Below are 24,771 nucleotides of genomic sequence, written 5' to 3'. Positions count from 1 at the left end.
TTCCACAACCAACGGATCAGATCTAAGCTCTAGTCCTGTCACATCAGTTATGAATGGTGGTGGACAATTAAACAACTCACTGGAGGAAGAGGCCCCGCAAATATCCCCATTCTCAATGCACTGCTGTGCAAAAGACGAGGCTGAAGCATTTGCAACAATCTTCAGCCAGAAGTACCGAGTGGATGATCCATCTCATCTCATCCATCTCAGTCTCCTCCGAGACCCCCAGCATCACAGATATCAGTCTTCAGCCAATTTGATTCATCCATGTAATATCAAGAAATTTCACTCTTTGCTGAGAGGTCTGAGCTCAATTTTGCAGGCAGGTCTGCATTTCTTTCCTTCCAACAGGACTTGCAGGCAGCTTACTGATGTAGAGAGGGACCGCAGGGGCCGCGATGCCTCAATAGGTTTGCACTGAGTGCTGAATTTGGGTGCATTTGAGTGCTACAGTGAGAGCTTGGTGACTGAGGGATATTAAGGGTTCATTTTTATCTAAACTCTAGTCTTTCTTTTATTTAGTTAATTAACTTAAAATTGCTGTTTGGTATGGAAGAAGGTGAATTTTCAATCGGCTTTAAACAGGTTCTACTTGTAGCTGCGTGCAGCTGGAGCTTGTTAATTAGTTAATTGGATTAGGCCAGTTTTCAGAGGCTAGATTCACAGTATAAAGGTGAGGCAGCTACAGTGCAGACTTCTGCACTGAGTGCTGAATTTGGGTGCATTTGAGTGCTATAGTGAAAGTTTGGTGACTGAGGGAGTTAAGTGAGGAGGGTGTAAGGTGCTCCTTTTAATTTCATCTCCTACATTTCCTCAAAGAGCGTGAAGGGAGCCGGGAGTTTACAGAGAGTACAGCTGACTGGGAGCCGAGTCGGAGGGCGGAGTTCCAGTTGGTCCACCGGGCAGCTATGTTCTGTAAACTAAGAGGGGATGGATGCTAGGGCAGTTGCATGCTCCTCCTGTAGGATGTGGGTGGTGAGGGATACCACCGGTGTCCCCGCTGACTATACCTGCGGGAAGTGCACCCAACTCCAGTTCTTCAGAGATTGTGTTAGGGAAATGGAACTGGACGAACTTCGGATCATCCAGGAGGCAGAGGGGGTATTGGAGAAGAGTTCAAGGGAGGTAACCACACCCAAGGTACAGGACAAGAGTAGCTGGGTTACAGTCAGGGAAGGAAAACGAACGGGCAGACAGTGCAGGATACCTCGTGGCCATTCCCCGTATACCGTTTTGGATGCTGTTGGGGGATGACCTACCGTGGGAAGACCATAGCAGCCAGGTCTCTGGCACTGAGTCTGGCTCTGTGGCTCAGAAGGGAAGGGGGGAGAATAGAAAAGCAATAGTGATAGGAGACACAATGGTTAGGGGAATAGATAGGAGATGCTGTGGTCGCGAACGAGACTCCTGGAAGGTATGTTGCCTCCCGGGTGCCAGGGTCAGAGATGTCTCGGATTGAGTCTACAGGATTCTTAAGGGGGAGGGGGAGCAACCAGAAGTCGTGGTGCACATGGGCACCAACGACATAGCTAAGAAAAGGGATGAGGATCTAAAAAGTGATTGTAGGGAGTTAGGTTGGAAGCTAAAGAGCAGGACAAGCAAAGTAGTGATCTCAGGATTGCTACCAGTGCCACGTGCAAGTGCGGCAAAGAACAGAGAGCGAGTGCAGCTGAACACCTGGCTACAGGGCTGGTGCAGGAGGGAAGGCTTCAGATATGTGAATCATTGGGATATCTTCTGGGGAAGGTGGGACCTGTACATGAAGAACGGATTGCACCTAAACTGGAGGGGCACCAATATCCTGGGCGGGAGATTTGATAGAACTCTTCGGGAGGGTTTAAACTAGTTTGGCAGGGGGATGGGAACCAGAGCTATGGATCAGAGGATAGGGTAGCTATTGAACAGGCAGAAATAGTATGCAGCAAGTCTGTGAGGAAGGATAGACAGTTGATAGAGCAACGTTGCACTCAGTGGAATGGGTTAAAGTGTGTCTGTTTGAATGCAAGGAGTGTCAGGAATAAGGGAGATGAACTTGGAGCATGGATCAGTACTTGGAACTACGATGTTGTGGCCATTACGGAGACATGGATTTCACAGGGGTAGGAATGGTTGTTAGATGTTCCGGGGTTTAGATGTTTTAAGAAGAATAAGGAGGGAGATAAAAGAGGAGGGTGAGTGGCACTGTTAATTAGGGAGTGCACCACAGCTGCAGAAAAGGAGGTAGTTGAGAAGGGTTTGTCTACTGAGTCAGTATGGGTGGAAGTCAGAAACAAGAAAGGAGCAGTCACTTTATTGGGAGTTTTCTATAGACCCCCCAGTAGCAGCAGAGAGATGGAGGAACAGATTGGGCACAGATTGGGCGGCAGATCTTGGAAAAGTGCAGAAGTAACAGAGTTGTTTTCATGGGTGACTTCAACTTCCCTAATATTGACTGGAACCTCCTTAGTGCAAATGGTTTGGAAGGAGCAGATTTTGTCAGGTGTATACAGGAAGGATTCCTGACTCAATATGTAAATAGGCCGACTAGGGAGGAGGCCATATTGGACTTGGTGCTCGGCAACGAATCAGGCCAGGTGTCAGATGTCTCGGTGGGAGAGCATTTCGGTGACAGTGACCACAACTCCTTGACCTTTACCACAGTCACGGAGAGGGATAGGAACACATAGTACGGGAAGGTATTTAATTGGGGGAGGGGAAATTATACTGCTATTAGACAGGAGCTGAGGAGCATAAAGTGGGAACAATTGCTCTTGGGGAAATGCACAACAGTAATGTGGGGATTATTTAAGAATCACTTGCTGTGAGTGCTGAATAGTTTTGTCCCACTGAGACGAGGAAAGAATGGTAAGGTGAAGGAGCTTTGGATGACAAGAGAATTGGAGCTTCTAGTCAAGAGGAAGAAGGAAGCTTGCGTAAGGTTGAGGAAGCAAGGATCTGACTCGGCTCCAGAGGTTACAAGTTAGCCAGGAAGGAACTCAAAAAGGACTGAGGAGAGCTAGAAGGGAGCATGAAAAAGCCCTGGCGGGAAGGATTAGGGAAAACCCCAAGGCGTTCTACACTTATGTGAAAAATAAGAGGATGATCAGAGTGAGAGTAGGGCCGATCAGGGATAGTGGAGGGAACTTGTGCCTAGAGTCTGAAGAGATGGGGGAGGCCCTAAATGAATACTTTGCTTCAGTATTCACTAGAGAGAGGGACCTTGTTGCCCATGAGAACAGTGTGAATCAGGTTAATAGACTCGTACAGGTTGATATTAAGAAGGAGGATGTGCTGGAAATTTTGAAAAGCATCCGGAAAGATAAGTCCCCTGGGCCTGACGGGATATACCCAAGGTTACTACGGGAAGCGAGGGAGGAGATTACTGCGCCGTTGGTAATGATCTTTGCGTCCTCACTCTCCACTGCAGTAGTACCGGATGATTGGAGGGAGGCGAATGTTGTTCCCCTATTCAAGAAAGGGAATAGGGAAATCGCTGGGAATTACAGACCCATCAGTCTTACGTCTGTGGTGAGCAAAATATTGGCAAGGATTCTGAGAGATAGGATTTATGAATATTTAGAAAAACATAGTTTGATTAAAGATAGTCTGCATGGCTTTGTGAGGGGCAGGTCATGCCTCACAAGCCTCATTGAATTCTTTGTTGATGTGACAAGACGCATTGATGAAGGTCGGGCAGTGGATGTGGTGTATATGGATTTCAGTAAGGCATTTGATTAAGTTCCCCATGGTAGGCTCATTCAGAAAGTTAGGGGGCATGGAATGCAGGGAAATTTGGCTGTCTGGATAAGAATTAGCTGGCCGAAAGAAGACAGTGAGTGGTAGTGGATGGAAAGTATTCCGCCTGGCGGTAGGTGACCAGTGGTGTCCCGCAAGGATCTGTTCTGGGACCTCTGCTCTTTGTGGTTTTTATAAATGACTTGGATGAGGAAGTGGAAGGGTGGGTTAGTAAGTTTGCCGATGTCACAAAGGTGGTGGAGTTGTAGATAGTGTCGAGGGCTGCAGGTTGCAGGTTACAACAGGACATTGACAGGATGCAGAGCTGGGCTGAGAAGTAGCAGATGGAGTTCAACCTTTATAAATGTGAAGTGATTCATTTTGGAAAGTCGAATTTGAATGCTGAATACAGGGTGATGTGTTGGGTAAGCTGGGTCTGCGAGGACCGCGTTTACTGCAGCAGTGAGAGAGACAGGCTTCCAACACTTGAAGAAATGCAACTTGATTTTATTGAACACTTAACTATCATACATACTTTAACTGTGGGTTGACACTATGCTGCGTTGACTGGAGACCTGAGGCTAACCTAACCAGACTATCTTACTACCACATGGTGTATGTTCTAGTTGTTGCTCACGGGCTCTGACTGTCTCAGAGGCTGCATCCCGAGAGAGCAGGAAAACTAGTGCCCTCTGGCTTTATAGTGGTTGTGTCCTGTCTGGGGATTGGCTGCTGTGTTCTGTCTGTTCATTGGTCATCCTGTGTGTCAATCACTGCCTGCCTGTGCACCATCATACCTGTGTGTATATTATGACACAGAGTTAAAGGCAGGATTCTTGGAAGCGTGGAGGAACAGAGGGATCTTGGGGTCCACGAACATAGATCCCTCAAAGTTGCCACCCAGGTTGATAGGGTTGTTAAGAAGGCGTATAGTGTGTTGGCTTTCATTAACAGGGGGATTGAGTTTAAGAGCGGCGAGGTTTTGCTTCAACTTTATAAAACTCTCGTAAGACCACACTTGGCCTGGTCGCCTCATTATAGGAAGGATGTGGATGCTTTGGAGAGGGTACAGAGGGGATTTACCAGGATGCTGCCTGGACTGGAGGGCATGTCTTATGAAGAAAGATTGAGGGAGCTAGGGCTTTTCTCACTGGAGCAAAGAAGGCAGAGAGGTGGCTTGATAGAGGTGTACAAGGTTATGAGAGGAATGGATAGAGTGGATAGCCAGAGGCTTTTCCCCAGGGTGGAAATGGCTGTCACGAGGGGACCTAATTTTAAGGTGATTGGAGGAATGTATAGGGGAGATATCAGAGGTAGGTTTTTTAAACAAAGAGTGGTGGGTGTGTGGAATGCACTGCCAGCGGAGGTGGTGGAGTCAGAGTCATTAGGGACATTTAAGCGAGTCTTAGACAGGCACATGGACAGCAGTAAATTGAAAGGGTGCAGGTTAGGTTGACCTTAGATTAGGATAAATGGTCGGCACAACATTGTGGGCTGAAGGGCCTGTACTGTTCTATGATCTACGTTCTAAACAATTGAAGGCACTGGATACTGCTGTAAGATTTTGATAATTCTAGTAATCCTTCGCGCCCGTGTCATGTGTGGATTTTATTCAGTTTGAGTTTCTAGTTAGGATTCTTTTACAGGAAAGCAGTTGTGTGTGAGAAACAAGACATTTTATTGTTCAACAACGTTTCCTGAGCTCAAGTTGGAACAGCTGTGTGCTGTCTTAATTGCACACAATACAATTGGGTGGTTTTTTTTAAAAAGCTGGTTGAAGGAATGGCTAAAAGTGTTTTGATCTGTACCAGAGGAGACCTTTATTTTTTTGATAATATGTTGGGAAGTGTGGTGTTTGGGTTTAAATGTCTTGACAAAGGAATGTGATTTTATTTATGACTTTTCTGTATCATTTGTTGTCAATGGAATGTAAACTCTGAGGGGGCCAGAAGGGATAATCACTTGTCTTTGGTCTGGCTCCAGTTATAAAGGTGGGATGACACGAGATGATTTGCGCCCTCCAGCCAATGAAAGAAGTGCATTTTGTCTATTTCCAAATAATCGCCGAATGAGGGATAAAATTTGAGAAATTGTAGTCCGTGTTGGCACAGTGTTACCATGGTTTCTGGGGTAACACTACTGGACACATTTCAACAGCACTTCAAAGACAGAAAAGAGAAAGTAATTGGCTGTGCTGGCAACATCAATAATTCCTAGGATTTTGAAAGATTAATAAAGTTATGTTGCCTTCTCTACTTCTTGTTAAGTATATGTAAAATCTTGCTTAATTAATTTCTACTTGATTCTTAAATACTGGTTATTTAAGCACAACTGAGGATCCTCGTGCTAGCAATTAAGAATTTGGACCTTAAGATTTTATTCTTGGGTTTATACCTCAAAACCCTGAAGTCTTCCGCTGCTAAGGCTGTGGGCCCTGACAATATGCACCCTGACAATATGTCAGACATAGTGCTGAAGACGTGCTCCAGAACCTGCCGTGTCCTTGGCCAAGCCGTTTCAGTCGAGTTACAGTACTGGCATCTACCCAGCAATGTGGAAAATTGCTCAGGTATGCCCTGTACACAATAAAGTTGGACAAATTAATCCTGCCCAATTGTCGCCCCATCAGTCTACATTCAATCCTCGGTAAAGTGATGGAAGAAATCATCAACAGTGTGGCACTTTCTTAGCAATATCCTGCTTCCTGATGCTCAGTTTGTTTTTGCCAGTGTCACTCCGCTCCCGATCTCATTACAGCCTTGGTTCACACGTGAATAAAAGAACTGAACTCCAGAGCCGAGATGAAAGTGACTCCCCTTAACATCAAGGGAACATTTGATTGAGTATGGCATCAAGGAATCCTAGCGAAACTGGAGTCATACCTCGCACAAAGAAAGATGGATGCAGTCGTTAGAGGTCAATCATCTCAACTTCAGGACATTGCTGCGTGTGTTCCTCAGGGTAGTGTCCCAGGCTCAACTGTCTTCAGCTCCTTTATCAATGACATTGCTTCCAACATAAGATCAGAAGAGGGACGTTGGCTGACGACTGCACAAATTCCCAACTCCTCAGATACTGAAGCAGTCCATGTAAAAATTAAGCAGGACCTGGCCAATATCCAGACTTGGATGACAAGTAACATTCATGCCACACAAGTGGCCAAGTGGCAATGGCCACCTCCAGCAAGGCAGAATCTAATCATCACCCCTTTATATTGAGTGGCATCACCATCACTTAAGCCCCTCTTGCGATCCTAGTTGACGTTACTACTGAATGGGAAACGTGGAGGAATAGCAAGGAAAAAACATTTCTGAAGCATGAAAAGTTTGGTTATAATACAATACTCCTTCATTTCCCCCTTATCTTCTCAAATGTACGCAGATTTCAAGGATAACACCCCACTCTGAAACCAAATGGCAGATGCCATTGAATCAATCTTCTGTAGATCTCTCCTCGAATTCCCCTAGATGATTGCCAAATGAGTGTTTACAAACTCTACTCTGAAAAAGACATGCTTTCAAACTTTCTTTCAAACAATGCTTTCAATCAGCTGTTTGCATTAAGAATCCACCTCCAGGTTTTCTAACTATCCTTTCAAACAAAGCTGCCTCTCCAATGTTTTAACAAGAATCAGCCTCCAGCTTTTCCAACTCTCCTTTCAGGATTCCCTTTGTCATGAATGCTTTTACACAAACTCCAAGATCCATACGGCAAGTGCTTCACTCAACTAACGTCTCACCAAACTAGTAAGATATCACAAACCTTAGAACCACTTCAGATATCATTCTGGTTTCTCACTAGCCAACTCCTTTTCAGCTATGTCTGTCTTCACTGAACTGTGCACTGTTCCACTTCCAGTTCCTCTTCTTTTAACTTCAGACTAACTGGAAACTTCTTTCCAATTCTTTAGTTTCGATAACTAGCTGTTTGTTTGATTTTTGGCACTGGCTTTCTTAACCATTACTCCATTGTATGACTTTTCTTTTAGCAAAGCTGACAGCTACTCGCCCTTCCTGTCACCCCACTTCTATGATTTCAAGTTAAACAGAATCACAAAAAGCCTTCCAACCCTAAAGTTTGCCTGGTTGCTAAGCAACCACTCATTCCCTCTCCGAGCTTTTATTTACTTTTCTGGCTGTAAACACTCTCCACACAATGGAAACAGTTATGACTGATACCAGAAACTCCCAGATGCAAACACCATTGTCTACCATGAATCTAACTGTAAGTTTGGGGACTTCCGGTTACAGCATGTAGGTGGAGAAGGCATGGTGGCTCCTGCAGATTTTTGGAAAAGTCTTTGCGATAAGTTGTGGGAAGGACTTCGGCATTTCAAGGATGTCAAAAACCCGAAAAAAGAACCCAGGGAAAAAAGGAGAGAGCAAAAGTCCACCGTTGAATTTAGAGGAATTCAGTGGGAGAAAAGATGGCGAGAGTGAGCTTGCAGCGTGGGGTCACGGACATCACAGTTGGTGATGATCTGGGAGTTTGAGCGGCTGTTTTCAAAACACTTTGAGAGGCATTGGAGCGCGATGATGACCTTGCTCAAGAAATGGGTGGATGAGACACTTGCCCCGATGAAAGAGGCATTGCCGAAGACTTCGGTGGTGGTGGAGCAAGGAGAGCAGATAAAGGGGGGGGCGTGGAGGAGGCGTTGTCGCACAGAAGATGGCTAGGATAAGGAAAGCCGTGCTCTAAAGGGGGCGGCAGTCAGGACGCTGGCCCTTCCGAACTTGCAGTACTATTACTGGGTGCCGAATGTGGAGAAGGTGTGAGGCTGAAGTAGGGAGATGGAGACCTTATGGGTGCAGATGGAGGCGGGTTTGTGTTTATTTTTTGTAAAAATGTTAAAATATTGAAAATTTAAATAATATTTTTTTTAAATGAATCTAACTATAAGCTTACCCTTTCTTCTGCAGGACCACTAAATCAAACCCACTTAAAATCTGTACCTTCTAATATTTAACAATAGAAATATAGCAACTAATATTTAACAATAGAAATATAGCTAATGTAAAACTACCTCTGTTTTCCTGATACCGCCACTATCAACATCCCATTGACTAGAAGCTGAACTAGACTAGCCATGTAAATACTATGCCTGCAAGAGCAGGTCTGAGGCGAGGAATCCCGCGGTGAGTAACTCCTGACTTCCAAAAGCCTGTCCACCATTTACAAAGTGTGATGGAATATACCCCACTTGCCTGGATGAGTGCAACTCTAACAATACAAGAAGCTTGATACCGTCCGGAACAAAGCAGCCTGCGTGCAGGGGCTGGTTTAGCACAGTGGGCTAAACAGCTGGCTTGTAATGCAGAACAAGGCAGCAGCGCGGGTTCAATTCCCGTACCGCCCTCCCCGAACAGGCGCCGGAATGTGGCGACTAGGCTTTTCACAGTAACTTCATTGAAGCCTACTTGTAACAATAAGTTATTATTATTGATAGGCACCCCAACCACGAGTTGCCACTCTCTCCATAACCAATGCATAGTGGCAGCATTTTGTACCATCTACAAGATGCATTGCAGAAAGTCACCATGACGACTCAGGCAACACCTTCCAAACCCATGAATACTGCCAATTAGTAGGACAAGGGCTGCAGATACAAGGGAACATCACCACCTGGAGGTTCCCCTCCAAGCTGCTCACCATCGTGTCTTGGAAATATATTGGCCATTCCTTCACTGTGGCTGGGTCAAAATCCTGGAACTCCTTTCCTAACAGTACTGTGGATGTACCGACAACATATGAACTGTAGCAGTTCAAGAAGGCAGCTCACCATCACCACCCCGAGGGCGATTAAAGATAAGCAACAAATGCTGGCCTTGCCAGTGATGCCCACATCCCATTAATGAATTTTTAAAAAGTATGGGTGGAAGTGAATGTTTAGGTTGTTGGATGGGGTGCCAATCAAACTGGCTGCTTTGTCCTGGTTGTCATTGAGATTTTTGTGTGTTGTTGGAGCTGCACTCTGGCATGTGGGGGGTATTCTATCACACTGCTGTTTTATCTTGCAAATGATGGGGCATACCTTTAGGGTGTCAGCAGGTGACCTACCTACAGCAGAATTCTGACCTGCACATGTAATCGCAGAATTCGTATGGCTAGTCCAGTTCAGTTTCTTGTCCATAGTAACTCCCAGGATGTTGATAGGGCATGTTGATAGGGCATTCAGCATTGGTAATGCTATTGATTGTCAAGGGAAGATGGTTAGATTGTCTCTTTTGGAGGTGGCCATTGCCTGCACTTTTGTGGCGTGAATGGTACATACTACTTGTCAACCAAGACTGAAAGTTGTCCAGGTCTTGCTACATATTTTGGGCATGGGCTACTTCAGTATCTGACTACTTGTGAATGTTGTTGCTTCAGTATCTGATTTGTTGTGAATGTTGCTGAAATCTGACCTTGTGATGGAGGGAAGATCATTGATTAGCAACTGAAGATGGTTGGGAGGAACACCTGCAGTGATCAGGCACGGAGATGATTGCCCTTCAACCACCACAACCATCTTCCTGTGTACTTGATATGACTCCAACTATTGGAGTGGTATCCATTTTTGCTGGGGCTCCTTTGTGCCATATTTGGTCAAATGCTGCCTTTATGTCAAGGGCACTATCATCTCACCCCTGAAATTCAGCTCCAAGACCATAATGTGATCAGTAGCTGAGTGGGTCTGGCAGAACCCAAACTGAGCAGGTTATTACTGTATAAATGCTGCTTAATTGCACTGTCGATGGCGCCTTCCATCACTTCACTGATGATCGAGAGGAGGCTGATGGGGTAGTAATTGGCCGGATTGGATTTGTCCTGCTTTTGGTGGACCGGGCATGCCTGGTCATCTTCCAGATTACCAGATTGAGTATTTGCTAAATTGATGGTGATAAAATGTTTGGATGAGGCTTTCAGCAGGAGTGTGCTGGTAGCTTGCACTGTTGTGCAGTTGAAAGTAGGCAGTTTTGGTGCTATACTCTGGTTTAAACAGGAATTCCTGAGCAGTTAGGAAGAGAATGGTGTAACTTTGCAGTCAAAGCATTTATTACATCCTAATCCGGTATCCTCTTCTCTCTCAAATTGAGTAATTTTGGAATGAATTGCTGACTTTGGTACATCATTCTGTCCACTCACTTGCAAAGTGCTTTTATAAAAGTATAAATTTTGACAAGGATCAAGGTAACTGCACAAAGGCAGTGCTTTTTATTATATATCTTGCTGCTTTCTTCAGTTGCTGCTGCTTAGAATGAAATATAAGCAGCAATTTAATACTGTTCTAACGAGAAGACTTTCTATAATCCTGTCCCCTAATCTATTCATGGGGCGTGGGGTCAATCTCAGATGAGGGAAGGTGCACAGGCAATTTAGATTTAAGTGATTTACACCAAGGGAGATGAAAGCTTGCAGTGGACTTCCCAGAGATGCGGACGTGGGCGTACTGTGTGGGAAAATTTGATAGAATTGGAGAGCGCTTTAAGGGGAGATATTAATAAGTATCAGAGTTATAATTTTTTAAAAACTGGCTAGATGGGTTATGGATGTAATAGTGAACTCACTTACCTGTACTGCAATAAATTACTGTGTCTAATTTAACAGAACAGTCGAACTTTCACCTTTGATCAAAAAGAGGAAGAAGTGAGAAAGGTAAGAAACTGATCCAAGGTATTTTATTGTTGAAATGAACATTTGCTTGAAATCTACAGTAAATGTACAATTTAGCTGTATTGACTTGGCAATATCTATAATGTGATCATCTCTGTCTATAAAATGCTTTTATATTTTTCTTGCTGTTTAAAGGGCAGATAATTTTGGCTGAAAAAGCAAATGTTTGCATTGTAAAAAATTTGTGCTGGTGACGCAGGGTTTCTGAAGCATGGCTGCAAGCTGCTGGGATTTGTAAAAAAGGACCCTGGTCTACCAGACTGCTGGTTTTGGAGTCCAAGCAACCTTTGCATTTAGCTTGGAACCAGCTGCATGAGGCCAACACCGCAGGAACCTAAGAGCAAAGTGCAGCATAAAGCCACCATCATAGCAACTTAAGCCTCAAGGCGACCTCTAGAGGTTCAAGTGAGGGAAGACTGGGTTGCCTTGGTAGTTTTATTTTACGTGGTGCATTTTGCAAAGAAACTGGCAAATATCTTAAATGTACTAAAAGGCACTTTAAATTTATTCAGTTTTTTAGTTTGCAGCAGAACTGAAAATAATATAGAAAGATTTCTTGATGTCCCACAACATTTCATAGCCAATTAATTCATCTGTATGTAATCACTGTTGGAATGTAGGACTACACAATACCCTCCAAATACAACATGAAATGAATAACTAGTTAATCTGATTATGGAGGAACATTGACCAAGATACTGGAAGAATTATACCATTGATAGAGAGATCGGAGAAATCTTAAATAATTATTATTTCACTTTGGTATTTACCAAGAGGGCAGAGCAGGTTGATATGACATTGAATGATGAGATCAACAGGTGAAATATTGGCATTTAAAATATATTTTAAAAACAGAGGCTGTATTGACTAAACTGAACAAACTCCAAGGGTAAAACCTCTGATTCTGACATTGCATTCACATGGTTTAAAATAATCTCGGAAAGAGATAGCAAAAACTACTTCTAATTTAAGAAATAATTAGAAATGATCTAGTGCGAGGGAACTTGCAGATAGCTAATGCTATTCTTGTATTTAAGAAGAGGGACAGAACAAGTCCATTAAATAATAGATCAGTCAGCTTAACATCAGTGGTAGGAAAAACAGTGGAATCCCTACTAAAAGAGAGAATTGAAGAACATCTAGAAATGAGAAATATAATGAATATCACCATGGATTTGGAAAGGGAAATGTTTGCTGGACCGACCTAATTCATTTCAATTTGATTGAAATCTTTGAGGAGGTAACAGAGAGATAGGCAATGGTAATGCAGTAGATATATTTTATCTGGAATTTTAAATAGTCTTTACCACGGTGCCCCCTAATAAACTAATGGATGGAGACAAAGAAATTTCATTTTTATTTCATTTTTTTCATTTTGAATGTGGAGTCAGGTAGAAGTGAACAGTACAGATGCATTTAAGGACAAGCTAGACAAGCATATGAGAGAGAAGGGAATATAGGGTTATGATAGTAAATTTAGATGAGAAAAGATGGGACGGAACTTGAACAGAGCATAAACACCAGCATGAACTGGTTGGGCCAAGTAGAAACATCCTGGGGGGTTACTGTTGACCAGAAACTGAACTGGACTAGCCACTTGAATACTGTGGCTTCAAGAGCAGGTCAGAAGCTAGGAATCCTGGGGTGAGTAACTCACCACCTGACTCCAAAACCTGTCTATCATTAACAAGGCACAAGTCAGTAGTGTCTTGGAAAATTCTCCACTTTCCTGGATGAGTACAGCTCCAACAACACTCATGAAACTCGACACCATTCAGGACAAAACAGCCCATTTGTTTGGCATTCCGTCCACAAACATTCACTCCCTCCAACACCGTCGAACAGTGGCAGCCGTGTGTAGCATCTACAAAATGCACCGCAGGAACTGATCAAGGCTCCTTAGTCAGGACCTTTAAAATCCACAACCACAACCATCTAGAAAGACAAGGCGAGCAGGCACAGGGGAACACCACCTGGAGGTTCCCTTTTAAACCATTCACTATCCTGACTTGGAAATGTACCTTCACCACAGCGATTGCAGGGTTCAAAAAGGCAGCTCACAGCACCTTCTCAAGGGCAATTAGGGCTAAGCAATAAATGCTGACCCAGCCAGTGACACCACATCCTGTAAACAAATTTTTAAAAAGTGGTCTGTTTGTATCATGTATGTATGTATCAAGCTCAACTATGACAGCATGATTACAAGGACACGGATTCAAACTAATGAATGGAAAATGTCGATCTGAAGATAGGAAGGTCTTCACGCAGAGAGTGACTAACGCATGGAAAGGACTCTGTAGAAACAACCCTGCAATCATATAAACGGTTAGAATTGATGATGAGAGCTCTGTAGGGCCTTTTGTGAATGATGAGTTAAATTTCACCTTCTCCCATATCACCATGAGATAAAATACATTTTTCTCTCCTTGTATTTCTGTTCCCTTTTCCTTCTCCGGGTGCAGTGATGTTTTAGGTGTCAGTTTTTTCACCCACTTTTGATCCCAATTCTAGCTGCAGATCAGGCTGAGGAGATTTGGGAGAGGTGCTCAAAATCATGAGGGGGCTGGACAGATAGGGATAAACTGTTCCCTCTCGTAAAAGGATCAAGAATAAGAGGCCTCAGATTTAAGGTTATTTGCGAAGTAATGTGATAATGAGCAGTTCATTTATGATTCTGGTTGGGGGAGAAAAACCTTTTTCACACAGCGAGTGGTTCGATTCTGGAATGCACTGCCTGGGAACATGGTGGAGGCAGGTTCAATCAAGGCAATCAAGAGGGCATTAGATGATTACTTGAACAGAAACAATATGCAGGGATATGGGGAAAAGGCAGGGAGATGGCATGAAGTCATGATGCAGACATGATGGGACAAATAGTCTCCTCTTGTGCCATAACAATTCTGTGATTGTGGATCTTTTTAATTTATTCTGAGCTGTCTGATTTTTAAGGTGACTGAGGTTGGGCGAGCCAACTGCTACTTAAATATTTCAATATCTGTGGGACAATGGTTAGCAGAGCTTCCCTGCCGCTCCCTGCGAGGGAAATGAAGAGGACACTACTTGTGTACAAGATGCTTTCTACCTTTAGCGCCAAACTAAAATCTGGATTTCTTATCCTGTACGTATACATGGTACTTGAAATGGCTGAGTGTTGTGTGTGTATATTTTCCTCGTTGCATTTAAGAGCCCTATCTTCTCAATGAAGCACTGACAATGAGGGTTAATCTGGCTGAGCCCAAACACTCCAGGTGGTTCTGGCTGCTGTGGGTTAGTAAGAGAAGTGTAGGCAGCAGTCTCGAGAAAAGCCCCCCGAACTTGTTGCTAGGAGACTTGACTAGATACTTTTAGCCATTTGTGTTATTTATAGATTTTTTAAAAAATGTCTGCCAGTGGTTGTGAACATGCAAGGCTTGTACAAATGCAAACTTCATTCAATGTGATTCTAAAGTCCCTTTTATCTTATTTCAACTCTTTGTACTTTCTTTTGTTTCCTTGTTGCACACCAGTGGCTTAGAGGATGTTTAGCTAGGCAAAGTTATGCTGCAGCGAAAAGACAAGCTAGCAGTACAGTGGATCTCTTTGGGGCCCCTGAGCTGGCTGGCAGGGCAGCAGAATCCTTTGTCCCTGCTCGGGATTTACGGTGACCTTCAGGCACCCTGTTATTTTGGTCTACTTTGAGCTGCTTTATAAGTCAAATGAGAAGGTGATCACTGACCACACCGTTTCTGATTCCTGGTACAGTCTCGGACACTTGGCTTAGCTGCTGCTTTTAAAGATTAGCAGTGTGGATGACAATGGGAATTCAAATCCCAGTTACGAATCATTGAGCCTGCTCATCATTTAACCAGAATGCCTGGTCCATTTTAATTTCCTCCTGCTTCTTTCCCTATATCCATCCCTTAATCGTTCTAAAGCAAGGATTTCAGTGTGCAAGTGTGAGCAAAGAGGCTGTTGGGGCACAATTTGCAAGCATTCAAAAACTATGAAAATAAATGGCAACTAAGCAGTGGCTGGGAATGTGTCGGCGTTTTCAGAAAAAAATAATAATAAAATGCCCATTCAGTTTCTGGAAAGCAACCATAGATTTTCATCACTTTAACTTTGCAGTACTGGGCAGACATAGGTGAAAGCTATGTTAACAATGGTGGTGTGGGGTGGGGGGGGGTGGGGGGGGGGGGGGGAGTCGGTGGGAGGCTTTCTGCTTGTGGGGGTGGGGGGAGAGATCTCCAATTGAAGAAAAAGGGAGGTATATCGGAAGCGCCGACGTGGAAGGTGACATTGTCAACAGATGCGACGAAGAAGCTGAGGAATTAAAGTCTGTAAAGGAAGCTGTGTGAGCAGAAGTATAATCATGATAGCTGTGGGAGTCATCTGGCTTATAGTGGTTCTGTATTCAATAAACTATTTATGAAAATAAACCCATATTTTTAGAATAGAAAGCATAAGTTATAAAGCATCCAAGTTATTTTAAATTTATAGTGTTTAAGTCACAAAATATTTTTGTGAAATATTCACAACACAGAAATGGACCATTCAGGTGTCTTGGTTCCATGCAAACCATTTTGAATGCCTTATCAAAATGTCAATCATTTTCCTGACACAGTCGTGACCATTTCAGGTTTTGGTTCTGAAATCTAATGTTTAACCATTGCAGACAATTTCTAACTGCCTGTCATTTTATGGTTGACAGAAAATATGTGACGAATTGCTGAAAGTGCTGCAGAAAGACCTGGGACCATCCTGCCAAGCCACCTGTTTAGAAACGATCCGTATTCTTTCCAGGGACAAGAAGGTTTTGGCTCCTTTGACGACCAGGCCAGCAATACTGGCCCTAATGAAGCTGGCTGGATTGGAGTATGCGCAAAGTTCAATGCCGGAGATGCCCAATTTTAGTGTTATAGTTGAGGCTTTAAAATGTCTGTGCAACATTGTATTCAACAGTGAGACGGCACAGCAACTTAGTGTGGACTTTAAGCTTGCCGTCGGAGTTTGTGAACGCTTAAAGATGCACAGTGACAAAAACCTGCCTCATGAGATTAAGTTCTTTGACTTGCGCCTCCTTTTCCTGCTGTCAGCATTGAAGATGGACAGCAGGGCTCAGCTAAAGGAAGAACAGGGGCTCCTGTTGCTGACCGACATCCTGGAGAATACACTGGACATCAAGTGGTCAGATAAGTATGTGGTGGCCGTAGAATGCAGACGTCCTCCCTTGTCTAAAGAGAAGGCAGATTTTGCCATGGAGGCACTAAAAGCTCTCTTTAACGTCACCTATGACAGCAGCCAGAAGAAAACCGACGAAGTAAGTTGCCCATACTTATCTAATACTTCATGATGTTGTGCACAGACATTCAGACAAGAGAACAGATGTTTGAGAGATTATCTTGTGTTCCCCTCTGAGGATCTTATTAAGTTGAGGTACAATAAACTCTATAATAGTCTCAGTATTGGAGCTGAGTGGGCATTGCGCCTCATTAATTCCAAAGATTCACAACCCTCTGAAGAAAAAAATTCCTTCTCTTTGTCTTAAATGGAAGACTCCGTTTAAACCCCCCCCCCCCCCCGCCCCCCCCCCCCCCCCAAGTTCTAGTCTCTCCCACAAGAAACATTTTTTCAGCTTTCACCTTGTCAGATCTCCAGAGGACCTTGTATGTTCCAATAAGCTCACTTCTCACTCTTCTAATCTCCAAAGGATATAGGCCCAACCTTCCCAGCCTTTCCTCATAACATAATCGCATCCACCCATCCCAGGTCTCAATGGAATCAACCTTCTCGGAACTACTTCTAACACATTTAAATCCTTTGTTAAATAAGGAGACCAAAACTGTATATGGTACTCCAAATGTGGCCTCCCCAATGCCCTGTACAACTGTGACAAAACATCCCTATTTTTATGTTCTATTTCTCGACAACATTCCATTTGCCGTATCACTTTCTGCGCCCGCATACTAATTTTTGTGATTCATGTACCAGGGCATCAAGATCCCTTTGAACCACCTCAGTTCTACAATCTGGCCCTATTTAGGTAATATGCTGCTTTTCTATTCTTCCTGCCAAAGTGGACAAGTTCACATTTTCCCACATTTATACTCCCATCAGCCAAATTTTGTCCACTCACTTAACTTATCTACGCTCTATGCAGAATCCTTATGCCCTCTTCATAACTTACTTTCCTACTTATCTTTGCATCATCATCAGATTTAGCAAGCTCACATTTGCTCTCTTCATTCAACTTATATACATTTGAGATCTCAGCACTGATCCTTGTGGTACTCCACTTGTCACATCTTGCCAACACAAAAGAAGACCTATTTATCTCTGTTCTGTGCTTTCTATTAGCTAACTAATCTTCTATCCGTGCTAATTATTTTTAATCATTAAAATTGTTTTTAAATTAACTATTCATTTTTCCTTTGGGGGGGGGGGGGGAGAAAGAAGGCTGAGAGAAGACTTCATAGAGATATTTGGGATCCTGAGAGATAGCGGCATAGTGATAAATTGTCCTCTCTCAAGAGTACATCAAGAATTAGAGGGCACAGATTCAAAATAGTGGGCGTGATAAGAGGAAGATTGTTTTCGCCTTGTGGTTGGAGTCCGGAACGAACTTCCTGAAAGGAGGCAGGTTCAAGTGACAACTGAAGGAAATTACTTTGAACATGTTGCCACCCTTCACAAATGGTGTCAATTGAGTGTGCTGCAAATCAATGTAAATAAATCTAATGAGCTACTTTATATAGAAATGGCCTGCATATATATGGATATCGTTATCATAATGATCAATCGGTAGAGGTTGAAGAGTGTTTCAAGTATCTAGGGATATATAAAGACCAGAAACTAAGCTTCACAGAGATACGGACTGTATCTTTATAAAGGCTAGTCATCGTCTGTTTTTAATTCAAAAACGGAAAGGGTTTGGAGTGAGTCAAGATGTCTTAGAGAAGGTATACAAAGGTCTGGTAGAGAATATTTTAACATTCAACATGACAGCCTAGTCGATTACCTGAGTGTGAAATGCAAAAGTAAGCTGGTCAGAATTGTCAACACTGCAGATAAAATAATTGGTAGATAACAGACAGAGCTTGATAATTTATTTAACAACACAGTTAAGAGGAAAGCCCAGGCCATCATCAGTGATCCCTCTCACTCTTGTATCATCAATTTTGAAGGCTTAGAAATTCTATTACTAGAGAAAATCTGTGCAAGAAATCTTTTGTTCCAGTGTCATATGCTTATTAAATGCTATGGATGTTTGTTATGTATGCATGAATGTAGGTAGATATACATGAAATATTTACTGCTTCTAACTAATGACTATAATTATATGTTATTCTGGAGGTGAAGCCAAATACCAATTTTAATAAAGCTCTATTCTATTAATTCAAAAGGGAATTGGATTGCTATCTGAAAATAAAGAATGTGCAAGGTTACAGGAGTGGGGTTAGGCAGAATGCTCTTTCAGTAAGCTAGTGCAGATTTGATGGGCTGAATGGTCTCCTTCTGCACTGTACAGAGTCTATGATTCTATAATATGTTAGCCCTTAAACCACAAGTTCATCATTTGCGTGGTAACTTTTGATGTGGCACCTTGCCAAATGCCGTCTGTAAATCACATCCACAGGTTCCCCTTTATCCATGTTGCTTATTACCTGTCAAACAACTCCAATAAAGTAGTCAAACGTGATTTCCCTTTCACAAAATTATCATTACTCTTCTTGATTGCATTGATACTTTCTAAGTGCCCTAATGTAACCGTCTTGATAATAGATTCCAACAGTTTATGACCGATGTTAAGCTAACTGACCGGTAGTTTCTTGCTTTCTGTCTCCTTCCTTCCTTGAATAGAGAGGTCATATTCATTATTTTCCAATTTGATGGGCCCTTTCCAAAATTTAGGGAATTAAAAAAAATTAAAACCAACTCATCTACTATTTCACCAGCCACTTTTTAAAAGACTCTTAAGATGAAGTCTATCAGGACCTGGGGACATGTCAGCTTTTAGTTCTAATAATTTTCTTAGCATCCTATTCCTGGTGATTGTAATTGTTTTAAGTTCCTCCCTTTCACCTCCTGATTCACAATTATTTATGGGATGTTATTTATCAGTGAAGACAGATGCAAAATATCTGTTGAATTCATCTGCCATTTCCTTATTTTCCATCATTAATACTCCATTCTCAGACTCTGGAGGACCAACACCCACTTTTTTTTTCTTTTCAAATGCCTGCTATCTGGTTTTTATATTTTTGGCTGGCTTCCTCTTGTACTCTAATTTCTCCCTTCTTATTAATCTTTTAATCATTCTTTGCTGTTCTTTATAGTACAAACTTCAGACCTGCCACTCATCTTTACATAATGTTTTGCTTTTTCTTTAAATCTGACACTGTCCATCACTTTAGTTAGCTACAAATGGTGCAGCCTTCCCTTAATCTTTCTTTCTCACTGGAATGTATCCTTTCTAAGTATTCTGAAATATCTCCTTAAATATCTGCCATTACATCACTACTGACCTTAGTTTATTTTAGCCAGCTCTGTCTTCATGCGCTCATAATTGCCCTTATTAGGTTTAAACACTAGTCTTAGTTCCACACTTCTCTCCTGAAAACTGAATGTGAAATTCAATCATATTATGATCATTGTTACCAAGGGTAACCTTCACTATGAGGCCATTAATTAATGCTGTCTCATTGCATGTTACCAGGTCTAGTATAGCCTGCTGTCTGGTTTCTGTTGGAATGTGCTCCTCTAAGAAACTGTCCAGAAAACACTATGAACTCATCATCCTGGCTACCTTTGCCAATCTGCTTTATTTAATCTATCATAATTACCCAATCACCCATGATTATTGGTGTACCTTTCTCACAGGCTCCTATTATTTCTTCCTGTATACCCTGACCTACAGTGTGGTTATTGTTAGGGGCCTTTAAACCACTTCCATAAGCGACTTCTTACCTTTACTGTTTCTCATCTCTACCCAAACTGATTCTACATCTCGATCTCCAGAACTAACATCTCTATCGTACCATATGTCACCCTTAATTAACAGAGCTACCCCTCCAACTTTTCCTAGCTTCCTGTCCTTCCTAAATATTATGTAATCTTGAATATTCAGATCCCAGTCTTTGTCATCCTGCAGCCATGTCTCTGTAATGCCGATCAGATTTCACATTTTGTTCTATCTGTGCTGTCAATTCATCAATTTTATCCTTTATAATTTATTATACAAGGAACTTGCCATCTTTAACCAGTCTGGACCAGTGTGTAACTGTACTCCTATATCAATGTCATCGCATCTTTGTGTAAAACTGCTACAGCCAGCACAAATAAGGATGAGCAATAAATACTTGTGATGCCCACATCCTGAGAATGAATCATTTGGGGAAAAAAGAGAGCAACTGTGTGCAGGTGTGTGTGAAAGAGCAAGTGAGTGAGATTGGGAATAAAATTGAGCTAAAATCTTACTGTATTCTGATGCCATTTCCGCTGGCTATATATATATAAAGGATCACTCACTATATATCCAAGCTTTACTTTCTAGTGAAAGGCTTATTTTAGTAACACTTAATTTTGTTTGGTCAGGATGACGTCCATCAGTACAGAAACCTTTCTGCTATTCTCTGCCACTGCTTGCTACTGAAGACCCAGACTGAAGACAAAACTGAAGAATTTCACAGGTGAGTTCATTTCTTAGAACAGTGGCCTCTCTTTCCTTCACCTGTCCCTGTCCCCATCTTATGTGATCAGCTGGTGTGAAAAATAATTACTTCAGACTTTTGCCTTGGAGTCCATTGATATAGTCAGGAAGAGGCTTAAAACCAGCATACAGTTCACTGCATCTTAAGTCGCCACAGCTGTTACCTGGCAGAAGGAATCAGAAAACAATGTAATTTTTAAAAAACTTGCTCAAGGTTTAATTTAAATTTTTTTCAGGATGTGGATGATCCTGGCGTTTATTGCCTACTTTCAATTGTTTGTAGAACTTGCAAAGATACTAACCGTGTCCTGTGTTCAAGGTTCCCTTCACTGAGGGATATTAGTGAAGCAGTTGGATTTTTTTTGACAATCTTCCAAGTTTCTGATCATGGTCCTGATCTGTTGAAGTTGTTACTTGACTGTATCTTTAGTAAGTTGAGAGATGCAAAGAAAACTGCCTCTTCAATGGAGATTTTAGAATCTCATAAGCTGTAATAGGGCTGTATTTTAATAATTCACATTTTACTCTCAAAACCAAGGCAGTCGCAAGCTGCCTCTGCACTTGGGAGCCATTTAGTCAAAATTGCCTGATACCTTTGCATCCTGTGAAGAGTTTGCATAAAATAACTCGCCATTAAGTTAAAACAGTCTGCTCTTGCGGTGCGTCTGGGTAGCGCAGAGACGTGAACTTGTTTTATTTGTGTACTTTGTGGGGGCATTTCACTGAAATGAGGCGGGCATAGCAGTTTGTCACAGACAGACTTGATGTATCCTCTGTGATCTGGCAGGAAGTCTTGAGTTGTTGCAGCTTTTTTTTGTACAAAAGTGTGGCATCAACATTGTGATAAATTTTGTACAAAGGTATGGCATTAACATTGACACTGTAAAGCAACAGCGGTAATTAACAATAGTTACGTGCTAAAAATGCCACCCATATTATAAATGGCGAACAATTAAATAAACACGCCTTCTGTAGAACGTGCCGCAATAGAATGGTTTGGAGACTGACCACTGATTGTGAAGAAAAAATATAAAATTAAACTTGTAACTTGTGGACTGGAAACATGAGTGACCACTGTTATAAAAATTTGACTGCTTCACTGATGTCTTTCTAATTAAGGGTACACGTGACCCGTACCCAGTCTGGTCAAGTAGTTTACACCATCACCTCCATGACATCGCTGATGGAGGGATGCCCAGGGAACTAGAGGCTATGGAAAGTCTGTTGCCTACCCTTTATTCCCCACTGCCAGGAGACCGCTTTGTAAAAGTAGCATCTCAAAGATGAGAGAAAATAAGCTGAAGTCGTCCCATCCAAACAGGAAAAATAATTAAAATAAATATTTTAATTTCTGATTTTTCTGTTCACATTGCAATGTGCTACAAGCATCAGGTATGGATTAGACTTCCAGTCTTGCATGTGATAATACAGGACCCCTCATTATCAGCATTGGGGTCACTGGGATAAAAGTGGAGAACCAGTGATGTTCACCATGCCAAATCAAATTCCCTAAAAATGATTTCTTGCAATGACGCATCTAGTTTTATCACCAAACAAGGAGAATTAAGTCACAATTTGCCTCTGTTCACTAGTGTTTAAACTAACATTTATAGCTACAGCTTTTCCAGTTGACTGGGTGGTCACCCAGTAAGTTGCTCCTTCAATCTGACAAGTAAGAACATATGCATGTTCACGAAATATAAGAGGTAAACCTAGCAGTAACGCATATTAATCATGTGTACCACTTGCGAGCCTTCCATTAATTTCTCTCTAATCTTCTGTTCGGGAGTTCAATAAAACTTCTGGGCGGGATTCTCTGGTCCACCAGCCATGTTTTCCTGTGCGGCGTGCCCCCACTGGCGATGGGATCCTCTATTCCGGCAGCCGCCAATGGGATTTCCCATTGTGGGCACCCCACGCCATTGGGAAACCCTGCTGGCGGAGAATTCCGCAACTGGTCTATTGTTATCTTTCTCACAACACTCAACAAGTGTACCTCCAAACTTCACTTCAATAACTCATTCTGTCTATATTTCCTTCTCTTTGGAAATGTAGATGTATTCACTGTAACCTGAAGAAAGAACATTCTCTCCCAGCTTCCCAACTATTGCCATTTAGAAATGCAGAAATATTCATGTGGGAGTTTTCCCTGAGTTTTCTAACGTTCTACAAACTGCTGTCCAGCTCAGATTATTCATCAAATATTGGCCTGATCCATGATTGCCAGTATGGCTTTTGACATGAGACTTATGCTGGGTTTTTTTTCACCTTTTACTACACGCCTCTACAAACCTGCTGATGAATCATCTGTTATTGTCTTGGCAATTTCGACATCCTTGAATAGAACCTCGCACCTTGCACTTCTAAAAGATAACACTGTAGGATCTTTAGTGCTGACTCTTCATGGAGCAGGATCAAGGAATTGCATGTTCTACTCCAGCCACCATTTCTTATTTCCATTTATTGTTTGCCTCTATTATAGTTGCTGCCAATCCTCTGAATCTGTTGATTTTAGTGTTTCTTGGGACTCTGTCCTCTTTCCCGCAAATTGTTCCTTCATAAGTTCCACTCTTCAACCGCTCTTTCACATGAACTTTCTTCAGATTGTGCAGTCTCCATGCTGACACGCTTCAGTTTTCTCAATGACTGAACTTCTGCATCATTGTCCCACTGAAGACTGGAAAAGGAAATGTCTTTAAAGAATGTTCGATATAGGCCTTTCCTCTAGTACCCTGAATCTCTAACCAACAGATACCTCCAGTTATCCCTCCTGCCTATATTTTCTCCTGGATCCTAATATGATTGCAATAGTTAACTTAGTATCTCCCACATCTAGAGACGAATGAGGCAGACAAAGCACTCCATTCTCTCTGACCACAGCCAATGTTCTTGCGTCATTTCGGTATCTGTTGACTAGCTGGAGATTTTTACTGACAGCCTGGCACCGTGTTCCTCTTGGGTCACTAGGTCGGAGCTCACTGTGTGACCTGATGGGCTGTCCGCAATGATGGAAGTTGGATGACATGTCCAAACCAGCTGAGCCATCTTTTACAGATGATGAATAAAACTGGAGGCTGTCCTAAGCGTTTTCGTACTTCAGTGTAAAATCCCACTACTATATGTCTAGAATCCTCCAGTCACAACTGGTAACAAAGGTATCTAGTTTTCTTTCTTGGCAGTTTATCAGGTTCCAAGTTTCACAACTTTATGGGAGAGTGGAGAGCCCATCGCACTGTCACATCTAAGCTTTGTTTTCACTCGTTTTTAAGTGTCGGAATGCTTGTAAAACAGACTCGTGCTTATTATGTTTTTCTCCCTCTTTTTAGGAGTAGCCAGAGGAAATCTTATATTTTTGTCCTCCATTTATCAACATTCTTGACCTACCTATTTTTCTTTCCTGGAAGCCTAAGCCCAAGAGTCGTATACTGCTCCGATAACTAGGCAAGTTCCCAAAGCATTTCTGTCTTAGTCCTAAAATTGATCCAGCGGAAAGCTGGCCATCGATTGAACTCTTCAATGTAAGCTTTCTCTTTTCTTTACGTGACCCCTTCTCCTTTGAACTTTCCTTGCTCATTTCATTCAGTCTCCTGCACTACTACACACACTATCTGTGCTGAAACCGTGAATAGTCTTGCAAACTCTGACTTGCAAATTCATTGCCTGTCAGGACCATGGAATGCTAAACTAGTGAAATGTAATTAATATCTCCTAATGTA

The 24,771-nt window shown here is 42.4% G+C and overlaps 1 protein-coding gene across 1 annotated transcript in view; it reads left to right on the top strand.

Moving 5' to 3' along the window:
• Nucleotides 1-24,771, top strand: part of ric8b (RIC8 guanine nucleotide exchange factor B) — a 75,346-nt gene that overhangs the window by 15,332 nt on the left and 35,243 nt on the right. The window contains exons 2-4 of the mRNA XM_038780250.1: nucleotides 11,302-11,349; nucleotides 16,058-16,666; nucleotides 20,941-21,035. Coding sequence (XP_038636178.1) covers nucleotides 11,302-11,349; nucleotides 16,058-16,666; nucleotides 20,941-21,035 — 752 coding nt within the window. The remainder of the gene's footprint in view (nucleotides 1-11,301; nucleotides 11,350-16,057; nucleotides 16,667-20,940; nucleotides 21,036-24,771) is intronic.

Source organism: Scyliorhinus canicula, chromosome 20 (assembly GCF_902713615.1).
Source record: "Scyliorhinus canicula chromosome 20, sScyCan1.1, whole genome shotgun sequence".
NCBI classification, from domain to species: Eukaryota; Metazoa; Chordata; class Chondrichthyes; order Carcharhiniformes; family Scyliorhinidae; genus Scyliorhinus; species Scyliorhinus canicula.
This window is presented reverse-complemented; position numbering and strand designations above follow the sequence as displayed.